Source organism: Brachyhypopomus gauderio, chromosome 1 (genome assembly GCF_052324685.1).
Source record: "Brachyhypopomus gauderio isolate BG-103 chromosome 1, BGAUD_0.2, whole genome shotgun sequence".
NCBI classification, from domain to species: domain Eukaryota; kingdom Metazoa; phylum Chordata; class Actinopteri; order Gymnotiformes; family Hypopomidae; genus Brachyhypopomus; species Brachyhypopomus gauderio.
In genome coordinates this window covers 32,876,419-32,900,874 of record NC_135211.1, presented here as the reverse complement: position 1 = coordinate 32,900,874, position 24,456 = coordinate 32,876,419, and the positions used below count along the sequence as shown (strand labels likewise).

Below are 24,456 nucleotides of genomic sequence, written 5' to 3'. Positions count from 1 at the left end.
TAAGTAGGTTGCCGACTATCTGTCGATGTGTTAATCAGTGTTACACGGTGTCAAAACCACCCACCGTTGGGAGAAAACGCGTAGAAATGACGAAAGGTCAAACAAACGTTGCTAGTTGATAGGCACCGAAGCTGTTCGCATACGCCCAACACTATTGTAGCGGTTCCTTCAACCCTAATGGACACCCTGATTTGTAGAGTTCTGAATCAGGTGTGCTGGATTAGGATTGGGAATACATGTTGAGCCGTAAAACACCAGGACCGGCTTGGTCGGCCCTCCAAATGACTCCTAAATTATAGTGCTTCAAAATGACCAATAACACGTATTCTACAGCTCACGTCTTGTATTGTATGTTAATAATCCAGCAGCAGGAGTTGGCTGAATTTGTTCCAGTGCAAATAAAATATAACTGAGGAGTTTATGCCAGAATTTACACAGAGGCCGCATGTGGTACTCTACAGTCTGTCCTATTGGTGTCTAACACTCATGGTACACCAAACCGTCATGTCCCCAACGCTAGAACTAGCACACTTGTCGATGGTTATGAATATGTCCTGTTAGTCTTCATAGGAAGAGAGAACGGCAGACTGTTTGCTTCGTGTTGCATTACAGTGATTAAATCTGCCAAATGCACTGCTCAGACATCGTTACGTTGTTTACAGTAGTGCCAGTTGTTACCAGCTGAACCTGGTTGTTGTGACCTGTGGGGCTTTAACTGGTTTACTGGTATCACAGACTTCCTGTTACTTTTAATGAGGGTCAAATGGAGACAGCTCAGGAATGGACATCAGATGGCGTCTTAATAATTAGCGCACTTTCACCACTTCTGTGCGGATATGAAATGGCTTGGTTATTGACCACTGAGCTTGAGTTTGAAACATTTTCAGCAGGCTCTCCTTCCCGACCCCATCCTCACGGTCATGAGTACTTGATGTGTGCTCTTGCCTGTGCTGAAATTGATTAGTGATGCCTGAGCATTCGTCACATCAGCGTTTCTCAGCAGGGGTAAATGGCTCTAGGACAGGTATCACCAAATGGCGGACCGCGGTCCGGATCCGGACCCGAACGCCGTCCTGTCCGGACCCAATCACATTCCTGATTAACTGGATACGGACCCATATGCCAAAAAAAATTTAACGGGAGACTATATTTTAAACCGGAGAATTTATTTTCAGACGAGTGTTACATTCACCACCCATTTGAGTGTTAGTTTCGCCCCCCGCTCAACAACTTTCGTTCGCCGCCACCCCCCCCCCCCTCCCCCGCGCAACAACTTTCGTTCGCCACCCCCCCCCCCCCCCGCTCAACAACTTTCGTTCGCCAAAAATGGACCGCGGAAAGATTTAATTGATTACCCCTGCTCTAGGAGCTAATGCATCTAGTGTATGCTCTCCAGCAAGAACTCCCATTGGCCTTGATGATGTACTGCCACTCCAGCCAAATACACTTAGGCACGGTGGCGTGTGGACGCTGGAGTACCCTGGTTTCATAACGCCCACTTCATAGTGGTTTCTGGAGCTCGGGAAGCTCAGATCAGTGTAGTGTTGATTATTTGTTTAGAACTTGTGGACACTTGATGTGTCATTTCCTCATATATGTACATGTATAATATACCTTAGATATATTTGCGCATGTTGAGTTTCATTCAGTTCATGTCCCTATGTTTACTATTTGTATTGTCTGGCTTTGATTTATTACTGCGTCAAACTGCTTTTCTGTTCTGCTGGAAGGCATGTAGGCACTTGTGAAGGCTGCATCAGTGTACTGTGGCTACTGTGCTGCTGCTTCCCCTCCCCAACCTTTATTGGAAGGTGTGCGTAATATTTTGTAATGGCATCAGAATGTCCGTACATATGTGTTGAGGCAGAGCAGGATGGCAATGGTGGATGCGCGTGCGTATTGGTTATGGATTTAAGAGGAATGCCAATGTTGGGCACACTGCAGCTCCTCTGTGGTGGGCCACACGCAGAGACTCTGTAGGGTTCGTCCCCTGGGTGAGCCCCCTTGCACACTCCCACTGTTGCATCTGCGTAGAGGTTAGTTTTACTCAGGAGTGAAATTTTCAAACCGCTCTTTAATGGTGACACCTTAAAATAACTGTGCTTATCGGGTTATAGGCAGTTGTGTTGCTTTTCTGAGTGGAGCAGATAGTTGGGGTTTTAAGTGCAGAACCATTACACCCCCCACTTTCTGCACCGTCGTCAGGAGTGGTGTTCTGATGCTTTATTGGTCCCAGTCATTTGCTTGCTAAATAAAGTGCTATGAGTAAGTGAGATTAAGAGGGGGGGTGAGAGCAACTTGGAGAAACTGCTGTCGTCTCTGCATTGTTGCCCAGGGCCATCAGAACTAGGTTAGCTTACGAACGCAAGCATTGAGGATTGTACTCAAATCGTCCGAGTGCTACATTTAAGTATTTATTTGCAACCAATTTTATGCATTTTTACAAAAAATGGTTTAGTTGTAACAAAATGTCAAATAAGCATTGTAGAAATTCCATTGCAGGAGTCTTTGTGTATGGGTACAATTTTGGTTGTCTGCTGGTCATGTGACCTGTTCCCTCAGACCTTGTTATGGGTGGTTATGTCTCTGGCAGTACTTCTGATGTAGATTCAGTTTAGAGCTATTAATGTAAGCGGGAGGTCTAAGCTGGGAAATATTCTTATACAGTTGGCCCTAGGTTGCTGTAGAAATTAGCATTTGATTTACACTCTGTGCATGTAAATTAGGAGTTTCATCAAAGATTCTTTATAATTACAGTCCTGGTGAAGTTGCTACCACTAAAAATAATCAGTTTGGAAGCCTTTGGTTAGGAAGAGTTCAGTTAAGTTGGGTCAAAGCCAATATTTAATGGATTAAATGGGAATGGTGCCTTTTAGTTTCTGGAGTGAGTCATTACGGCATTGGTGAGGTTTGGGAACTGAGGCCTACCTGACTCCTGCCCATTGTTGGGCCCCAAACCCCACCCACTCCACCCAGCCACCCTAAACTCACTATCTGTGCGTTTTGCAGGGCGCAGTAGTGGGCCAGGCTCGTCGCAGCGCGGTGAACGGCGGAGCGCAGGAGCCCATAACCCGAGCTGTGAGCGCGTGGGTGTCGGATCATTTGGCGACTCCTTCTTGGATTATTTTTTGCCTCGCAGCTTGTTTCAACACCCGTGGTGATGGCAAGAAGTGTGACTGTTTTCAAGCTTGTGATTTGAATCACGCAGGTTTTAACCCCCAGCTTGCTGTGGCTTCCTGCAGCTTGAAGCGGTTGGTCGGTTACGATTCAAGAGCAGGAACGTTTTTAAGCGCCGCCAGATTGTACTGCTGATGTTAAATGACAATCGGTGCTTATTTACGGCTTGTAGCGGTCACTTGATCAAACTGTACTAGATATTTAAAGGGGTGTTTGCTTGGTTTCAGTGTTCAGGTCAAGTGTTTTGGTAGTGTTCTTTGCTCTTGTGTTAATTTTGTCTTGTGTGAATGTATTTATTTTTTCCCCCATTGCAGTTCCCTGGATCCAGGCCTTGTATCGCCTTAGAGGTCCGAGACGTTCCCGTTTAACGGCTGGATGTACGTACGGGTCTGCTGCTGACTTGCATCACTTACAAAGACATAAGTAAATGTTGTTTGGGTCTCCCTGGTCTTGTCTGGACAGTGTTGTCTGCTGTCTGCCCTGCTCATGGTCTTAAAAGTCTGCCGACTGACGGTTTGCCCAGAATGTACAGAGTACGACACATTAGGTTGGTGTGCTGATCCTGAAGGCAGATGTTGGTGGCGTTTTGATGCGTGATGCGCCTGCTGTGTCCCTGTCTGTGTGTAGGAGCAAGCGTTGGAAGACCAGTGTTAGCGGTAGTTTTGAGCTTGTTGAGTGTTGCATAGAGGCGCATGTTGGAAATAATTCTATACTTGGCAGCTGACGTGGTCGCCCGTGGTAGCAATCTAATTAGATGAGTGTTTTTAATAAAGTTCCCACTTGACTGTTAAACACGAGCTTGTTTAGGAAATGGAATTGGTGATTCGGTTGTAAAATGTTGTAGACTGTGTGGTGGCGATGTACAACGGGCCGCGTGGCTGGGCTGAAGAGGTGGTTGATCCTCCCTGTCCTCCTGTGCAGTCTGGCTCTGAACGATGCCCTCCCACCTCCTAGGAGAGCAGACCTACACTCTCTGCGCTCTAGTCTTCCTGAGTGAACACTCCTCACAAGTAGGACGGGCCAGTCACCGTTTTGACGTGCTCTTATGTGGGGGGAGCCCTGTTTTTGTTTAGGCGTGCCTGTGTGTTCGCCTGGTGTTTATTTTTAAACGAGAGCAGCATGCCGTAGCGCGGAGGCGTGACGTAACTACAGTGCACTTGTCTTCAGGGCGCCGTCTGCTTGTTGGTACCAGCCCTTGTCCGAGTCTCCACTTCCGCACGCGCGTTTGAGTGAGGGCTCCGTTATGGGGCTCTTGGGCGTACCCTGCACCCTCGCTCATGTGCATCGCTATGCCTGCTGGAGTCCACCATGTCCCGGACTAGGCCTTTTGTGTCTGAGAGATTGCTTTCTGGTCTGGGAAAAGCATGTGCTGTGTGCATAATGTGCTTATGGGGCTCCACATTGTTCCCTGACTTGTTTGTGTTTCCTTCGAGTAGGCCTGTTGGAGGCTCTGCTGTGTGTTGCAGGAGCAAGAGAGAAGCAGAGGGAGAGAGAGAGACATGCCCCCTTTAGTTTTGCCAGGGGACGTAAGAAGTGGCCTATGTCACGGTTGAGTGTAAAGGTGAAATGAAGTTTGGTTTGAGGAGTGGAGCGGCCACGTTGAGCGTGTAGTTCTTCCCTCCTCGCTCTGCGTTTGGCTCACAGTCAGCTTTCTTTTTCCCTTCAGCAATATTGAGCGATTTCATAGGCAAAGGATCCAGCCCCAGTAGAGTCGAGTCAAAGATGGTGAAATTGGATCGATTTGCCCCCTAACATCAGCTGTCAGACATTGTTAAACCAGGAAGGCTGTTTGGAGATTAATGAAAAAGCAAAAACGAATATGCCCAAATCTAATTTTGGATTGTTTTTGCTCAATTGGCATGTGTTTCTCATTGTGAAAGGTTTCCCACAGCGTTGCTGAGAATTGCTCCGTCTCTAAGCCTGTTTACGTGTGTGTATGCGCGAGTTCAGGTTTTATGCTGTCATTCCTATGTGAGGTGTATTGAACGCCACAGGCATACAGGTGGGGGGTGTGTGGGTGCTGCTCTATGATTTTGGTGGCATCCAATCAAGCACTTTTATCTTAGGGAGTGTGGTAGCATTTTAAGGTTTAGAATTATATTGCACAAGATAAATGTACTTGAGTGATCTGTAGCACACATCCTGCATTTTCAACTTTGAGCAACTTCTAAAGTCTACTGTCCCGTTTCCACTAGCCAGTGAACTTTGTGTGCTTACAATGGTTGATGCGTCTCTGAGTAAGTTTTGTCCAGTTGGTTTAGCTTCTACTATTCCTGATTCGTCTCTGAGTAAGTTTTGTCCAGTTGGTTTAGCTTCTACTATTCCTGATTCGTCTCTGAGTAAGTTTTGTCCAGTTGGTTTAGCTTCTACTATTCCTGATTCGTCTCTGAGTAAGTTTTGTCCAGTTGGTTTAGCTTCTACTATTCCTGATGCGTCTCTGAGTAAGTTTTGTCCAGTTGGTTTAGCTTCTACTATTCCTGATTGGTCTCTGAGTAAGTTTTGTCCAGTTGGTTTAGCTTCTACTATTCCTGATTGGTCTCTGAGTAAGTTTTGTCCAGTTGGTTTAGCTTCTACTATTCCTGATTGGTCTCTGAGTAAGTTTTGTCCAGTTGGTTTAGCTTCTACTATTCCTGATGCGTCTCTGAGTAAGTTTTGTCCAGTTGGTTTAGCTTCTACTATTCCTGATTGGTCTCTGGATTTCACAGCTCTCTTTTGCGTCACTGCATTGGCCTCGAGTCCCAAGAGGTGCTTGTGCATCTGCGTTTTCCCACCTGCATGTAATGGTTCTGCGAATGCATCCCCTGTCCTCACTTTAATGATATGATGTATATCTGACTGACGTGTGTGTGTGTGTGTGTGTGTGTGTGTGTGTGTGTGTGTGTGTGTGTGTGTGTGTGTGTGTGTGTGATATCTAACACAGTGTGCTCTTTCTGTGTCCACATTGCAGACGGCATCTTCAAACTAACATGGCAGTCAGGCTCTGTGATGTGGCATCTCTGCTTAGAAGTGGCTCGTGGGCGGCAGAGCCTTGGACCGGGGTCTGTGGGACTTCTTATTTATTTATTTGTTTACTCACATGCTTACCTGTGTTCTCTTATGTCATGGCCAACATGGTAATTGCCTGTGGGGCTAGATTTTCCGGGGAGGGCGGGAGGGCTCAAGGTTGAGTAATATTTGTAAAAGCTAAATTAGTTCTTTCTAAGCTGGACTGAGTGACTGTAATTTGTCATTCTCTCTCAGATCAGTGTCCTTAGTGTCTCTGGTACATAGAGTACAGAGTTGTTGTGTTTGCATGTTTGAAGGTTTTTAGTATTCGATTTGAGCCGTTTGCTGCTTACATCACAGTGGTCTACAGAGACCTCGCTGCTTAAATGTCTGACCGCTCAAGTCAGCTTAAAGCAGCATTATTTCACTGGTGTCTGTGTGTGGGTTATTGTGCATGTACTGGTTAATGAGGTAATGGTGAATTAGATTTGAAGGCATGTTTGGGGGTCCCCCATCCCCCGGGTTGATTTAATTGGGTAGTTCCTATCTGTGATGCTAATGTGATTTTAAAGATATGTTCAGCTGCAATAAAGGTCTCCTGCAGAACTCTTTATCCCGAAGCATTCTCATACTGTTAATTCTTTGATAAATGTATTTCTAAATGTATTTTCTTCCTCCAGTCCAGCACATTTCATACTGAAGGTGTAGGATGTGTCTATCCCCGTCACGGATGTGGAGATTTCATGAAATGGTGGAGTTGTGTATACGGCGCAGTGCGTTGTTTACCTTTTGGGTGGAGAGGATCCCCCCCCCCCCAAACGTGCACTGGTGTCCTTTGGTTTGGGACTAATCTGCTTTTTCCGCCACCTCCATTTCTTAATGTTTATATTTAGCACAGCAGAGTCACGGTGAGTTTGAAGCTGTGCATTTGGAACCTCACCCCATGTCCAACAGTATTTTAGTCGATGGAATTATTACATTTAGATTTTAAATCCCTTGGATTTGGCCAGATTTAAGAGTGCATCACTAAGCCCTGTGGTTAAATGGCAGATTAGAGATATGATACTGCAACTGTTGGCCAGCAGCGTGTGGTATCGGGAGATGGTCCTGGTGCTGGGGCCGTTGAAGTGTGCATGGCCCTCGGGTTATAAGGGCTGGGCTGCTTATTCACCCTCACTGATCTCTTGAATCTTTAAGATGTCGTTCTGAAATTACTGCAGTCTTCCACAAAGTGCAGCTTAACCTTTTTGTAAAATATCACACACCTTACAGGTGTTCGCAGGGGGGAAGAAATGAATGAATTCCGGTATCTGACTTAATAGGTTTGAGTCCTCAATCTAAATGACTAGTCATGTGTTTACATGCAACACTCACAGGCAACATTGTTCATGATGGCAAATACTAATGACATAAAGGGAAGACAATGTGTAGGTGTTCTGACTTAACCCTTCCCCCTCCTACCCCTTCCTTTCCGATTCTTTAGCAGGTAATTGCTGCCATGGAAACACAGCTGTCCAATGGGCCGACCTGTAACAACACGAGCAACGGCCCCGCCCCCATCTCCAACAACTGCTCCTCGCCTGTGGAGTCTCCTGGTATGGAGGACAGCAAGACGAACCTCATAGTGAACTACCTTCCCCAGAACATGACCCAGGAGGAGCTCAAGAGCCTGTTTGGGAGCATCGGCGAGATCGAGTCCTGCAAATTAGTACGGGACAAAATCACAGGTGAGCGAGATGTTTTGTGCGCTCTGACCTCCCCCCTGGCTCATATTTAGGGTCATTTTTTGGGGTGGTGGTTTACTGATGGCCAGTCTGTCAGGCAAGGCCCTGAGGCTCGGTCCCAGGCCTCTGACCCGAAGACAGTCTGTAATGTCGGATCTTCGAGCTACATATATCAAAGAGCTTAATTTAATTTCACTTTGCTTTAGTGGAATATCATGAGCTTAATCCCACAACTGCCGTGCGTTCAGTTGTTCCCCTCCCCTGGTTCACTTATATGCTCGTTGGTGCCTAATGAAGACTAGATGTGGAAAGTCTTTAAGCCCACTCAAAAGAACTTTCACAGATGCATACTGCACCGGCCACAAATGTGGAGCCTCGTCCCCCCGCTAATGGGAACGCCAGGAGAGAGGAGCGCTTTGGCGAGCCTTTAATCAGCCGGCGTCTAGGTCCTGCCGGCCCGCCTTGCTTGAAGTGGATTCCGCCTCTGCCTGCTCGAGGTGGACGTGGAGTTGGCGTGGGGGGCAGCGGGGTCCGACGAGGCCGACGTCTACCTGCACAGCTGTTGCCTTCATCTGCTGGAGGTGTTATGTAACACGGTTGCGCTATGAGTAATCTCTCCTCTGTGCTTAGCTTCAGCTTCTCCATATAAAGACGGTAGGACCGTACCGTGTTGCCAGGTTTGTGCTGACGGAACCGGTCGGTTCGGTGGCGTGGCGTAGGCGTCGCACTCTGTGTGCGTTTCTTCTCCACGGTCATAACTCCCCAGTGTCCCATGTTTTATTGAAGCTCCACCCAATACAAAGAAAAAAACCTTCCAATTAAAAACCTTTTGCCTGCTGCTGGAGTGGAGGAGCTGTGAGTGGAGGAGCTGTGAGTACTGTGGAGAACAGCAGCTGTCTGGTAAATATCCCTAGATACCTCCATCCATCCGGGGCTGGGCTAGCACGCCTCTCCTTGCCCGCTAACCACTTCTGTGTGCAATAAAGTAGCATGCATCTATTGCCACTGTTAACTTGTTTTGCTGAGAGTACATATGGTTATATAAATAAAAAATAAACTGCTCTGGTAGGCACAGAATCGTTTATTAAAAAGTTTCTGGTTTCAAGCTGCTTTGTGGAATTGAATATACATGTGCAGTTTTGTTGGACATGAAAGGCCGTGCGTCTGGAGGTGGCCAGGAGCTCCCTCTCCGGCCGTCTCTTCATTACCAGGCCGTCGTTCCCTCTCTTCGGCCTATCAAAGTCCCATCCGGTGGAGTCCAGCGAGGCTGCTGGCCATGGTTGCCGGCATGTTGTGATGAGCAAGGCGTGGTCCCTGTTGGTTCGCGTTGATGCTTTGTGGTGATGCTCTCTTGGCCAATCGCATGCAGAGCCTTCTGTGAATCAGCGAGTCACTTCTTAGGGGTTGGGCTGGAAGGCGGGTGGCAGAGGCGTGGGCTACTCCATGCCGTATGCTCTTATTTCTTTCTTTTTGCTTTTGTGAAGGTTGAGTGGTACTACAAAAGGCTTAAATATTCTCTTCCTTGGGCTGTCGTTTATTGGGAACTCATGCCATTAGTCTCTGCAGAATGACATGCTAATTCCCAATATGAGGCTTTTGTTTGTTTGGTTTTTTTGTGTGCGTGTTTTTGGATTTTGTTCCAGTCAAAATCAGCTTTGATCAAATTGGTCATGGTTTTAAATATATAGAGCTCATGAAACTGGAGTCTGATGTTCTGGGTTTGTGGTTTCAGGCTTTGTTGGGCACTGTTGTAATAGTCATTTGCACAAGCAGTTGAACTTGTTTTGAATGCGTCTGTGCACAGAGAGTAGCAAGGGGTCATGGGAGTTGTAGTATTACTTGCTGCTGGCAATGGTCAGCCTTTAATCTTGGAGCTTTAGAAATGTGGTGGTGATTTCCTTAACGCTTGTTTACAGGAGCAGATTTTGATCCCAGCGTTAAGTTCCCAGAGAAACTGGTCTGCATTCGGATGCTTATAAATTTTAGGCTAGTAATGTGTGCTGGTCTTGTAATCTGGGAAGATGTTCTCAGAGTACCTGGTAATGTCTGTAAGGACTTTTTGGTGATTCAATGTTTTGTTTAATGCATAATGTGAAGTGTTAGTTACTCTGGAGTGTGTGTGTGTGTGTGTGGGTGTGTGTGATCTAGCCACACCTGAAAAGGTTTAGGCTGAGTTGATGGGTGAACAAACCCCTGCCTCTCTGTGGGAGAGAATTAAGATGGAGGATGGAAGACACATACGCACAGCTGTAATCTGTTTAATTTTTCAGCTCATGCAGACAAGCATTTTGCGTTGTATTAATAACGACAGCAGGTCCTGTTGTGTGGGCATCAGCTTGAGTACTTGGGATTAGATATTTTTGTTGCAGCATTAATACATAAAGGTGTCCGTTTGGTGTGGCAATGAGAATGATTGCCAAACGAATGTGATCACCTTGTGCAGGAAAGCAGACGATTGATCACATTGCAGAGAAACTCCAGTGCATCCTTTGCATATATTCCAGCATTCCTTGGCAGACTTGAAGCAGCAGTAGGTCGCCCCTGTAAAAATAACTGACGGTACTCAATCTTGGGGCGGGGGAATCACGCTCCCTCTGTAAAGAATCCATCACTGAGTCAGTGTGACCAATCAGAGCCAGGGGAGGGTCTGACTGGGTGTCGCTGGTAGTACACGCACACGCTCCCATTTGGTCAGATAGTGGATTAAGGACCTTTGGGCAACCAATAGTGGATAAACAACTGCAGTTAATGAAACACAGCCCAGCTTTCCTTTGGCAACCACAGCTGACATGACAACGGCAAATAAACAGAAGTTGGCAAATTAATATAACGAAAATTTAAAAAAAAGCATTTTCAAGCTCAAGAAAACGGACGTACATCGGGACTTTTTATAGGGTTCAAAAGCTGATGCTGAGTTAGCCACATTTCTGCTTGACGGGTAGCTAATGAACCCTGCTTCATTTTAATTTGGATTTTCACAAAAAGAAACTGACCACAAAGCCGAGCCGGTAACTGCTTCAGCGAAGCTCATTTTATTGTGCTGGTACAGTTTGGCTAACCTTGGTATGTTTCTGATGCTAACGCTGCTGGTTAGTGTTGGAACTGGAGGTTGCAAAAGATATCGAAGTGGCCAGGCACTTGTATCAGTTTAATATTTCTCATTTGCTCAAAGCTAAACGTTCTCATGTGGTTTATTGCCTATTTGGCACTATTCAAGACTGTTTCTGTTCTCAAACTGAAACTGAAATACGTGTCCGCTAGTTCTTCTGTTGAAACTGCTGTAGATTACTTCCCCTGTCTTAAGATTTCTTTCTGCTCGATTCTTGGCTTCTGGCTAGCAATGTTGACATTTCACAGAGTCCACATTAGCCTCCCCTGAAGGGAGGGGATTTGGAGGTGCACCCAGAGTGCCCCCGAGGATGAGGGGTGGGGTCTGAAATTGTATTGGTCCTGTGGGCAACCTTTAAAATCATCTTTTTCAAGTGGCATTTTGAAATTTTTTGTAACTAATTTGTTGGTCCTGTGTTAGGCCAAAAATTAAATGCTGGCTTTTCTGTTGTGTAAATGTTTAATGAAGCATAGATTATGCAGCTGGTACAAAGGGGATAGTTAAATAAGACACGATGTGATAATGGCATGTGACGGAAAGCAACAGAACGATAACTTGCTTAATATCGTCACTAATTATAGCAATATTTGATATTGTTTATTGGCCCCAGGCTACTGTATTATTAAAACCTCTTTATGATGTAAGGCCTGGTGCTGTACTTTTAGCTTCTCTTTAATCCGAGTCTACATACTCCACAGGCAAAAGGAAAATGTGGCTTATATACTTCATGTTTTCTGTGTGTCGGCTGCAGTTGAGTTTGCACCGGCTTGTGTAGATTGCTTACTCCATGCCACATCGTCTTCCCCAGAGAAACCGCCGAGACGCTGTCCACGTGTAACGGCCCCTGTGCAGAGTGACGTTGCCAGAGTTTACTGCAGTCAGCCGGTTGATCCGTTTCAAGGCTGCCTGTTTAAAGGCCTGCAAGCGCAGAGATTTTATTCTGGGCCACTGTCTTAAATGTCTTTTTTTTTTTTTTTCTATTTAATTCTGGGAAGGTACCTTTTTTATAGGGGTGGGAGGCATTGTGCGAGCTATGTGAATGTAAAGGCTGAAGACCCACAGGAGAATTGTCTCTCTTTCTCTGATGACCTTTTCTCAAGATATAGAATGGATACTCTGCAGTACTATTTAAATCTCACCTCCCTTCAGATTGTCCATAGCAGCACACTTAATGTTGCGTTTGCTGCACGGGAGGTGTGATGCCATGGACTGTTTGCCATTCTTCCCCTGGATTGGGGGGGGGGGGGGGGGGTGACTTCTGGCCTGCTTATTGTGAAAGCATTTCCTAGTTGAGCTGTGAACTTAATTTGCCATTAAACTCTAAGCCCAGTTATGTCTAATCCCACATGGATTCTACAGAACTTTACAGTAAACCTCTAAAGGATGGATCCAAAAAAAACGCGCATTCCGGAACACTAATTGGAGCTTTGCACTGGGTTGTAGCCAAAAAAGAGAAGCAGAGTGTAAGTGTGTGGGCTGGTTTAGCCATGGGGGGGTGGAAGATTGGCACAGTCCTTCTTTTCGAGCCTTCTCTGGCGGGGGGCGTTTCCGCCGCGGTGTCTGGCACTGCCCCGGTGGATAAGACCCTGCTGTCTGATGACTCGGCATCACCGTGCCGGAGGTTAAGGACCAGATCATGTGGACGTCAAAAGCACAAAATGGCACTAAGGGTTTGACCCATTTAGTTACCACAGCAACAAATCAATGTATGCATTTGTTTATTGACTGGTTTTAGAAAATAATAATAAAATAAAACTCTTCGTGGTTTGAAGTAGATAAATAGCTTATAGCTTATAAAAGCTAGACATGTTTTGAAGGGAATGGCCACTAGTGAAGGTAACACGGATATTGTGCTTAACTTGTGCTTCTGATCGGTTCAGTGTTTTCTAGGTTTTCCCTCTGCCGTCACAGTTTGGCAGAGCCAGCCCTTTAATCTATGTTCGTTTGAATCCTCGTCATGCCATCATATTTCTCCACCTTACTTCCTGCTAAGCCAACATTTAGTGTGTTATTGTCTTCAAGCATTTATTGGGCACAGTGGAGAACATTAAATAACCTCTAAATGAAACTTTGTGCCCCCTAACCACTGCTTCAGAATGACACATTTGTCATTATCTTTGACATCACAGATGAAACTAATTTGACTAGAGTGAGTCGCAAGCTGCCTTTTTCTATTGCATATTCATGAACTGGGGAATCAACTGGCCATCCAACACGGACTCGCCCCGCGTCGCTCTACTTGAGTAACGGAGATGTTTTGTGCATACAAATGGTTCATGTGGGAGAAAGGTGACACACTCTTCTAGAAAACGAGACCAAATCAAAATGGCTCAATTTTCTGTCCTTGAAGTGACCCCAAGTACAAGAGTTGTGGCAGGCACATTCCTGCAAATTAATTTGAAAATTAGGTACAGTACATCTCCAGATTGGCCAGCCACGTCGCCTCCAGTAAGGGTCGGGAAAGCTTTAAGCTTTAATCGGCTGTGTTGATAAATCTGAATTTAGTCATTTGTTTTTATTCAACACATCATTCAATAATGTAAAAAGAGAGAGAGAATAGTGTTTTGGCTGTTTGATAATTTCATGTTTTTGCTGAGCTAAAGTGTGTTTTATTTTTATTTTTTCCCCTCCTCTCTCTCTCTCTCCCCCTACCCAGAGTTATGGTCCACTGACCTACTTAATAGCCAGTAGTCATTTACACTTCTGGTTCCGAGTGTTGTCAAAGCCTCCTACCTATACTTGGGTAACCAGTTGAATATAAGCTAGTTAGCTAACATTGGCTAATGGCTTTAATGTAAACTGCATTCTTTTGTGTAATCAGAATTTGATTAACTTCTGTTTAAACATGGATCCCCTTAATGGCCTTTCACCTCTTCAGGTTCAGACAAGCTGCATCCATGCAATCCTAACTGACTGGTGGTAATATTTGACACTGAGCCTGTCAATCTGTTGGGATCCCACCCACACAGCAGAAAAAAAAACGGAAAAGTATTGAATAAATCAGTGCTCTGTTTTCATACCTGTATTAACATGAAGTTTCTATGTGTTGACCAGCTCACCGTAGCGTTTGAGCGTTGCTCGCCTCACTGTACTGATCCCAGTTGAGCTGACAAACCCTCGTTTTTAGTGGCACTCCCGCAATTCTCTGTAAACAAACTGTTCAGTTTTGAGTTTTGTGATCCTTCTGACCTTAATATAGCTGGGCAGGACCCTGCGTACCTGGTGTGAGTGTAGGTCTACCTCGGCCTGCGAGGATGAGGCCTCGTCAGTAGCCAGTTCCTGGAGTATGAACGGATTCATTGATTCAGACGAGCTTGCATCGCTTGTATGTTGCAGCATTGTTAATAAACTGCAACATGGCCACAAGTGACTAACGTGGCACCTGTTTGCCTTTAACTGGTCCCAGTTTGGCTTTAACTGCTTGTCATGTAGCTCTTTTTGTGTACATTTCTAATTAAAAACCATGCATTAAAAAAAGCTGAATTTACTTCCTATCACAAAGGGCTGAGTGTGCTTGATTCATTGGGTTTTCACGGAGGTTAAAAAAACTACAGCCAGACGGCCCATTACCTTTGCATCTGGCCGAGCACGCCGGTTGTTTGGACAGCACTTCAGACTGCATATTTTGAAGCATTGTCCTGTCTGTCCTCTGCAGGAGTGTTTTACTAAGAGAAGCAAAGTAGTCCTTATGAACGTGCCTCTTTGCACGTGGACATGATCAAACGTAACCTGATCGACTGTCCTCAACGTGCCTGGCCTGACGCGAGTGTCTAAGAGGCTGCTTCTCTTCCTGAGGAAGCCCCGAGTGAGCTGCTGTGGCAGCGAACTGGAATCCGGGTGGCGGCGAGTTTTCCAGCTCCTCTGTGGAACTCCACCGCCTTCTCCCAGCTCAGGGTTTCCTCCTGCTGCTCTTTTCTCTTGGCCCGGGCGTCGGCCGTGAGCGCTGGCGTGGAGTCCGTCTGCAGCCTCTCGCGGCCCGCACCGATCGTCGGAGGGTCCGCTTCGGCAGGGGCGGCCAAGGTGAACCCGCGCGGCCGAGCTTGGCGGCCGAGTCTCCTCTTGCGTGGGCAGCCGAGGAAATCGCATTGCTAGCGTGTTTCAGGAGGGAGTGGGTGTCTGATCGTATTTGTGTGTTTATTTTCTCCAGGAGACTTGGTTTGAAATTATTCAAGAGACCCTGTTGATCTTCGTCGCGCAGATCAGGGGTGTGATGAGTCCTAGCCAAGATTGTCAAGGTGTCCGTCAACACCCCTCCCAAATTCATCACCACGGCCTTAAAGATGTACACTCTTCAGTACTGTTGTCGGAGAACTTTTGTTAATGAGACTGGATGACAAGTGATGAATTGGGTGTGACATTTTGTATGAATCATTTGTTTAATCATTTCCCTTCTGAAACTTCATGGCCACGTCTGCTGGTACAGGGCTGTTTCTGGAAGTTACGTTTGCTCCCTGCGTTGCGTCAGGATGGTGCGTCTGTTGCGCTCACGTTATTTGCGTGTCTTCCAGGGCAGAGTCTGGGTTATGGATTTGTGAACTACGTGGACCCTAAGGACGCAGAGAAAGCCATTAACACTCTAAACGGACTCCGACTGCAGACCAAAACCATCAAGGTAAGACGAGCCTGTGCCCAAGCACGCTTTCCTTTGCCTTTTAGTACCACTCGGAGCTGCTGCCTCTCTGCAGACATTCATGTCTGCTGTTCAGAAATGCCACCTGAAGGTCGGGCAGGAGTGCGCCTCACGCGTGGGGGCGTGGGGTACGTCATGGGTCTGTTGTGGTGGCCTGTGCTGCTGTCTCCCATGGAGCTGCCACACTTCTGCTGGTCTGAGTGCTTTAATCTCCCCTAAAGGTTGCCCTGTAGTGGCTGAGCCCTGGTCCTTTTGAGTCGTGCCTGTGCGGCTGAAGCCCACTCCTCCTGATTACCCGACCTTGGTCAAGAACACACCACACGAGTTTGGTTTTTGTAGAGGTTTCATTTGTATATTGCATGTTTTCTCTGATGCCATCGAATATCGTGATGAATAACAGACGATGTATTGTGCAGCAGCTGCTGAGGCAAGTGTAAGAATGCGGTGGAGGGGCGGGGGGAGGTGTGTGGGCGGAGCATCCTCTGCAGCTCCTTGCACTGATCCCTTTTGGTGCTTTAATTTGAAACACTTTTTGCTCGAGACCGTCCCTCGGCAAAGACAGCTGAGCGGGACGTAGCATAGCGGGACGGCCGAGTGGCGTCGTTTAGTGCTTGCCAGCACAGTAAGCAGCTTGAGGCTGAGGAGGCGTGGTCTCCGTCACCCTGCTGAAGTGCTTGGGAGGAGTAGGTGGAGGCTCTCTTAACGCTGGCGTTCCTCAGCTGTTTAACTACCCTCAGCACTTTTGCCTGGGACTTGTGCGCTTGGCCGTTCCGAGCCTCGGTGGTGTGATGAGATCCGCTTCCTTCAGCAAATGCGTCAACGTGGGGGAATAAATATAGAGCATTCTGCACTTTGAGTTCAGTGTTCCTGTTTGATCATCAGCAAAGAGAACTGGCCGTGTGCTCAGGGGGTGGGGCCTGATGCCATTGACTTGATCCTCTACACCGGACGTCTCCGGTATGCATTTGCGTGGATGCCCTTGTAATTGCAGGCCAGGTATAATTGTTGTATGTATTTACCAGCCGTCTTTGGGGTTACTGCATTTATTGAACTGCAGTTTTCATGTTTAAGATGGTCAAGTTGTTTGCTAAGTAGTATCAATGTGTTATACTTTAGTGTTCATAGTCTTAGTTCATAGTTTTGGTTGCCTCCTTTCATCATGTTTTGTAGGCATGAGAAGGTTTAGTTTGGTGAAGATGAACCACAAATACACACTTGTAGCTCAGCCCAGTGGAGTCGTGTCTGAGATTCCAGTTACGATGTGTCCAAATTTCACAATTTATGTTTTTTCCTAAAATTGCTCATCCCTAATTTTGGGAACTGAAATAAACTGTTGCTGTGAATGTGTTTAAATATTGAGCACAGTTTGTTTCATGTTTTAAACAAAAGATCCAACATTCTTTTAGTCAAATAGCTGAAAGCAGATTAGCATATGCTTGCTCTTGGGCTGTTTGAGTTGTGGGATTTGAGTTTGAGTGGGAGTTTGAGTTGATTTAGCAGCAACACAGTTTGGAGGTGTTGCAGTCGTCAGCGTTGTATAAATATCTCCATCTGTTCCAACGTCGTCTCTCAATAGACAGTTGTTGGGTGTGATTGCATCGATAGCTTAGAGGCACAAGTGAGAACAGACTCATCAGTTATTATTTATTTATTTGTGTTTGTGTGTGTGTGGGGTCCTCTTGGAGCTTCATGTAGCTAAATTTAAACGTTGGGTTTCACTAAGTTGGTGCATCAAAAGTTGAGGTTTCTCCACCTAGTCTACAGTTGAGGCAGAACATGAGAACCAGGAAGTGAATGTGCGACACCTCCTTAGAAACAGTCTGGCCGCCATTGTTGCATCATACGTGGAATTGTGATGACGCAACCCACTGGTTCTCCAGGGTTCTGAGAAACGGAGTTCTGCTCTCCCCAAATAGCTTCCTAAATCCTAGCAGTAAAATGGACTTAAGGATGGGGCTTTCAGCTTTGCATGCTCTCTTCCCCTCCTCTGTCGCCTTCATCATGCTGTGCGCGCGTTGGCAACAAGGTTCATGGGCGTGCCGGTGACGTGTGCGGTGTCGTCTGTTGTCAGGTGTCGTACGCCCGTCCCAGTTCGGCCTCCATCAGGGATGCCAACCTGTACGTCAGCGGCCTGCCCAAAACCATGACCCAGAAGGAACTGGAACAGCTCTTCTCCCAGTACGGCCGCATCATCACCTCGCGCATCCTCGTCGACCAGGTCACAGGTGAGTGCTCATGAGGTTCTCCACGTTTCCCTGCGTGTGTGTGTGTGTGTGTGGGTGCTCATAACCCGGTGCCTTCCAGCTGAGGACGGCTAGGGGACACGCACCACACCTGCATGTTTACATTGTTTAAAGCTGAGCGTGGTCAGTAGGACGCGTGCAGACGGCGGGGGAGTTGCGCTCTGGATCAGCAGCACCCCACTGCCCTCCCAGCCCCTGCTAAACTGGGTCAGTGCCTTGGCTAATGTCACTTTACACTCCAGCGCCTGAAATGCACCAGAAATCACAGCGCCGCCCTTCCTCCTGGAGGCCGGCACAGGCGCTGCGGGCACGTGTCCCTCCCCCACCCCCAAAAATATGCCATTTCTCAGTACTCAGTCATACATATGCATAGATGGATGAAATGTGAAATGGGTTTTGGAGCAGAGAACGACCGACTTGGGAATGAAACCCACCTTCTCCCTCGCTCTCTTCCTCCCCCTCCGTCGCCTTAGCCCCGGGTGCTGGGTTAATGCCTGTTTCACAGAAAGATTTCAAATGAATTTACAGTGGTTCTAATCTCCATTTCCAGCGTGCCAAGTCTCTGCCTCGCTCAGTCTCTCTCTTGTGCTCTCTCTCTCCTGCCTTGCTCTCTCCTCCTTTGCTTCTCTCTCCACTTCCAGTCTCTTGTCTGCTCTCGTCTACATGAAAGTGTTGCAGTCGGTGCCCTTGGCACCGTAATGAACACGCCCTCTGCTGCCAGCACAGGCGGGTAGTCCAGGTCCAGGAAAAAAGTCCTCCCCGGGTTTTAGGTCCATCCACCCCGTCTGGAGCAGCTTGTTAGTCTCACGGCTCCACCCACCATCTAGCGTCTGAAGGGTCAGACAGAGAGGCACCTCCCCCTTTTTTTTTTGCTGTGGCTATAACGCAGACATCCGTCTGTTTCTTAAACAATCATAAACGCACCCATTTTTACCGTTTCCACACATGCGTTTGTTCCTTTCCTACGGTACATTGCTGGGTAAGCAAGGAGGTGTACCCGACTCTCCTTCGCAGACGACGAGGTGCTGTCTCTGGGCCCACCCCCCCCTCGTTCTCCCCCTCTTCCTGCCTGCTCCCTCCCTTATGTTCCCCTCTCTGCCGGGATGCAGCTCTGTGCTCCGTTTTGTCCCGCAGGACGGCTGCATCCTGCTGTTCCGCTGTGCGCCGTTCCAACACACCTGGCTCTCCCGCTGAGATCCTGCTGAAAGCCCTGATTAACTGCAGCAGGCTTGTTGGATTAGGGTTGGAACTATAATCTGCCAGATACTCGGGTTTCCCCACAGGTCATGGAATTTCTGAAATCGAGAATTTAAGTCTATTCCAGACAGAAATACATAGGAGTTTGGTCCTTTTTTGTGTTGGTATTGGAAAATCTGGATTTTGTTTGTAGTATCTTGTAAATTTTAGTTGCCTTTCATCAAAATGTATTTTCACATACGCACCATACTTATAAAAGACTTTTACACACCTATTCGGCAAAGGCAGCCAGGTTTTTTTGTGGATTTAAAGGTCATGTAAATTTTAGCTTTTTAGTCTGTGAATGGGCAGAAAAGTCCAGGGATGTGACCTGCTGTGGGAGCCCTGGGTATCTGCTCTCCTGAGGAGTGAGGTGTAGATCTGCGGGCCTGGTGTTGTCTGACCTGCCGCGATCCCTCTGCTCCGGCGTGTCATGTGCTTGTCTGAGCCCTTGGTTTGGTTCTGTCCATGCAGGCGTGTCTCGCGGTGTCGGCTTCATCCGCTTTGACCGGCGGGTGGAGGCGGAGGAGGCCATCAAGGGCCTGAACGGACAGAAGCCTCCCGGTGCCACTGAGCCAATCACGGTGAAGTTTGCCAATAACCCCAGCCAGAAGACCAGCCAGGCCCTCCTGTCGCAACTCTACCAGTCGCCCAACAGGAGGTACCCAGGACCCCTCACCCAACAAGCACAGAGGTTCAGGTAATGCAGACCGGTGGGACCCTCCACCGTGATCACTCGCACACAAACACACACACGCACACAAGTGCCTTTCCTGTTTTTGTATGTCTTTACGTTGGTCAATCCAAATGTTCATACAGGAGGTTGTTCTGTTGCTTCTCACGCGTGTATTGGCTCTTGGTGTCTAGCAATCTATTAAGTAGTAATCAAGTAACTCGTGCCCAGAGTTGTTCCGCTGTGGCCAGGCAGTCGGTGGCAGACGATCGCCGTCCTGATGTGATGGGGTGAGCTAACTGCTTTTTGTTGTTTGTCATTGTTTTAGGTTGGACAATCTGCTCAACATGGCTTATGGAGTGAAAAGGTAAATGGAGCTGTTGTGTACCAGTGCGTTTTGAGCACCTTTTTTGACCTCTTTGTGGTGTTGATGGCAGACTTGCACTGCGTATTCAATTTGTACATTCGGTGCTCATCTAAAGGCTGGTTGTGTGCGTCTGTTGCGTGTTTTGCTGGTTTGCTTGAGCTCTGAAGTACATCGTGGGGCCGGCGTTGTCCCCTCCAGGGTGCGCCTCCGTCTCGCACCACGGTCGGCCCTGTCCTTCACTCTTTGATTCACGCCGGCAGCAGAACGGCTGTTGAAGGTCACGTGACTCCTCGCGTGGTCTCCCCGGCAACGGCCAACTGGAACGCGAAAGCCCCAATCAAGCCGGTGGTTTTCTGCACTTCATCGCCAACGTAGTAACTGCATCTCATGATCCGTCCTTGACCCGACTCCCAGCCCCGCGTCTGCACCTTCTGTGGATTATACTTCAGTCACGCAGTTGAATTAGCATTTTCCATGCCGCACGAGGCACACGAGTACGTGGCAAATTTCGGCTGTTTGTCGTGAAGGACATTGCTGTGGTCGTATAAACGGCCAGGTCGGCATGCGTCTTTACCTGTGAGTGGTCGGGCGTGTAGTAGGCACCCTCAGCGGGCACAAGATCCTTTTCTGAAAGACCTCGTGCCTATATGACGCCGTCAGCCAGTTCGGGATCGGAAGACGTGTGGACGGAAAGCAGTTCCCAGCTCACCCATACCTTTGCCTTCGCAAGTGGAGTCTCGGTCGCGTTTCACTAGAGCAAGATGGAGCTCCCCGTTTCCTTGAACAGGCAGCCCCCCCTCGCCCTGCCGTGTCTGAGGCTGCCTCTTGGAGAACCTCTCCAGAAATCGGTGACGTTCACCGCACACCTGTCAGGATGCGGGTGCTGAGAGGAGCTTAGCCAGGCGTGTGATCTAATCTGAAGCCTGCTGAAATAATTTATGCCCTGCTGTATTCCGCTCGGTCCACACACACTCTCCACACGCCGCTGTTCACACGCACGCTATGTAGTGGCAGGCCTTCGTGCTCGCTTCTCTCAGCGTTTCAGAATTGGCTGTAGTTTGAAGGTCTCTCTCCAGCTCTCTTCCAAATGTGGGATTTATTCAAGTTTCTACGCCAGTGTTCAAGGTTTCATCCTCTTCGGTTTTCGGTTGTTGCGTAGATGGTGGAATGAAGTGAGCCGCTCCTCTCCTTATTGAGGCGTGACTGGTCTTTCCTGGCGAGAGGATGGCAAGAGTTTGAGATCTGGTTATTCATTCCTAATGGTAGGGTTAGGGGACAGGATAAATCTGAGTCACGTAACCCTTCAGGTTGATGTAACCTTTGCTCCACATACCCGTGCTGTAACCTTTTTTTTTTTTTTTTTGGGTTTTTTTCTTTTTTTTTTCTTTTTTTTTTTTTTGCAGTAGGTTTTCTCCCATGGCCATTGACGGGGTCACCAGCTTGGCGGGCATCAATCTCCCTGGGCATGCGGGCACGGGCTGGTGCATATTTGTGTACAACTTGGCCCCGGACGCCGACGAGAGTATCCTGTGGCAGATGTTCGGGCCGTTCGGGGCCGTGACGAACGTGAAGGTGATCCGCGACTTCAGCACGAACAAGTGCAAAGGCTTCGGCTTTGTCACCATGACCAACTACGATGAGGCCGCCATGGCCATCGCTAGCCTCAACGGCTACCGCCTCGGCGACCGTGTCCTGCAGGTCTCGTTCAAGACTAACAAAACGCACAAAGCCTGATCGTCTGTGGAATGACTCCCGATCACGTTGGGTTGCCGGAAAACTCTGAGAGACGAAGGGGCATGGGCAAACTGGTGGGGTGGGAGGGAATGGGGCTGTTGATACATAAGGCAAACTTTCTATACAAGTGGAGAAATTATAATGTTTTTGCAAATCAGTGTTATGAAGGAAAACTGTTTGGTTATCCCAATGTGAATTTTTGGTTTGGGTTTTTGCTTTAGGTTTGGTTTAGTCTCCCACACCACTCGTTGCTGGTCTTCAAAAGAGGGCGGGGGAACAAAAGGTTTACCCAAAGGTGAATCGAGAGCAGCTTGTGTGGGCGGTCCCCATGCCTGGTTTGTTGGTTTGTTTTCCCCTTCCCAATACCCCTTACCCTTTTAACATCCTGAGTTCATTGGTTTAATGTGCATAACAGTATTGGTAAAAAAAAATATTTCTACATCTTGGTTGTTTTGAAGTAATGTTAGTTTATAGTTTACTGCTTAGTGTTACTTATTGTAAAATTAAGAAAAAGACAAAAAAAAATCTTAAAATGGTACCTTGCCAAAGAGCTGCGAACCTCTTTGAAGTGGGTTTAAAAAGCATCTATTTTTATAAAAAGACAATTTGGACAAACTTTTTACTGGACATGGAACAAATATTTTGACTTGGATACTTTGAGAAACTATCTTCATATGATGCCCTGTGAGCTTTTGAGACTTTACCAGAAAGTTTGCAGTGACAGAAATTTCTGGAAAGATTTGTGATGACAGAGACCTTTTTGAGATCTTTGTATTACCTTTAGAATCTAGAACCAATGGTCATCCTGGTTTAATTTATAAAATTCTGTGGAGGACCAGACAAGTTGTTGGACACTGCTAGCAACTTGAATTCAGATGAGATTTTGGGGGAGGGGGGTGGAGGGGTAGATGCACAGCAGGGAAATCTGAAAGGTTTTATTCCACGTACATTCATGCAAAATATCAAGGGAATCTTCTTAGGTAAATGCGGGGGTGTTGAGAGGGGTGAAAATCTGTTCTTCCTTGAGGATTCCCTTCAGACATGGCTCCAAGGTGGTTTGAGCTGTATTTAAGTATATTGCAAACTTTTGTCTTTTATTGAACCAGACAAAGGTTGTAACTCCTCTGACTGAAGGAGATGTTGAGCTGAAGGCTCAGAGAGCAGCAGCTGGAAAGAATACCCTACTTTAAGAAGTGAGGAGGGAGAATATCTCGAGTTAATACCTTACTGTAAATAAGTACTTTGTGTTGAGAAATATGTATAATTTCTCCCCTCCCCCCCACTTTATTCCAAAGTGTTTTTTTTGTTTCTTGCGAGTGTGTACGGTATTTCCTTTCTCCATTTTGGATAATGTGGGCTTGTTCCTTTATTTTTTTGTGTAATGTATGTAATTTGTTTTCTTTCTTTTGAATATGCGCCTCACTTTTCGTTCACTATGGAAAAGTTTACATTTGATCAAATGTTTTGTTTCCATTGTCCTTGGGACATTACTGTATCAGATTTGTTGGTGGTTTTGTCTGTAGATAGTCTTGCTTCTGCAATTACAAATTATAGGCATTTGAGTTTATTTTATATATATAATCATAAACGTTAAATATTTGTGGTGAAGATTGATGAACCACAGTTTAACAAGCCTACTTGATTTCGTTTTCGTATTCATATTATATGTAATGCATATAACCTGTTTTAAAAATTGAAAAACTGCTTTAAAAAAGAGTGTATATTGCTTAGTTTACGTGAGAGGAGCCCGACGGGCTTTTCCATAACTGTAGCAACAAAAAAAAAAGTCTCAGCCAGAAGGCCCAGTGGAGGCGGCCACAGAGTCCCTTCCGCTCCACCAGGGGAAGGGGGAGGGGCCTGTCTACTGATGTCTGTGTGTAGAGGCGCCTGCGCTGTCTGCTTCAGCTTGGTATTAATCGGAGAAAAGCTCGGACTCTTACATGTACAGCAGTGTGCTATGCATTATATTTATCTCTGCAATTGCTTGTACTTTTTTTTCTTTTTTTCTTTTGTGGGGTTTCTTATTTTTTGTTTTTGGATTTTTATTATTATTATAATTTGGACATTTTGTTGTTGAGCATTTCAGTATTGAACTGTGACTTTCTGCTGCTTGGGGACAGAGGTGCAATTTTCATGCCACGTGCGCCCTTGGCCGCAAAACGTTAGCCCTCCGCTTTAATGTGTGGTGGCGTGCAGAAAGCCTTGTAAATTAGCTGCTAAAATTTGCCGTCCTATTGGATGGTAGCTTGGCCAAGGCGGAAGCTGCGAGGCTTTCAGTGTACACTCCTGACGCATTGGCACCATGACAAATGTCCCTCTGTCCCCCCTGTAGTCTCAGTTCTACCAGTGTTGATTAAAGTTGTATAGTATGACCTTTATTCACAGCCGTTATCATTTCCTTTTTTCTTTTTTTTTTTTTTTTTTTTGGTATAGAATATATCTTTTTGTTGAGTATTTAAAAACAAAAAGTAAACTGAAGTATTACCAGAAGATGTACATGTTCTTTTCTTTGTGTTTCGAATACTTTGTATTTTTTTCATGTTCGGTACATCAATAAAGAAGTTGAAGGGAGCTGTGA

General features: G+C 46.7%; 1 protein-coding gene across 13 annotated transcripts in view; it reads left to right on the top strand.

Moving 5' to 3' along the window:
- The window catches only part of elavl2 (ELAV like neuron-specific RNA binding protein 2), a 26,919-nt gene extending 2,463 nt beyond the window's left edge, over positions 1–24,456 (top strand). For 3 of the 13 annotated variants that reach the window (XM_077010606.1, XM_077010605.1, XM_077010608.1), the window contains exons 2-9: positions 3,492–3,554; positions 6,125–6,215; positions 7,646–7,889; positions 15,504–15,607; positions 17,697–17,850; positions 19,579–19,804; positions 20,106–20,144; positions 21,548–24,456. In XM_077010606.1, coding sequence (XP_076866721.1) covers positions 6,144–6,215; positions 7,646–7,889; positions 15,504–15,607; positions 17,697–17,850; positions 19,579–19,804; positions 20,106–20,144; positions 21,548–21,878 — 1,170 coding nt within the window. In that variant the 5' untranslated portion in view covers positions 3,492–3,554; positions 6,125–6,143 and the 3' untranslated portion in view covers positions 21,879–24,456. Of the gene's footprint in view, positions 1–920; positions 1,006–3,491; positions 3,601–6,124; positions 6,216–7,645; positions 7,890–15,503; positions 15,608–17,696; positions 17,851–19,578; positions 19,805–20,105; positions 20,145–21,547 lie in introns of those variants that run through there. The other 10 variants (XM_077010615.1, XM_077010614.1, XM_077010611.1 and 7 more) reach the window with 8 other exon arrangements.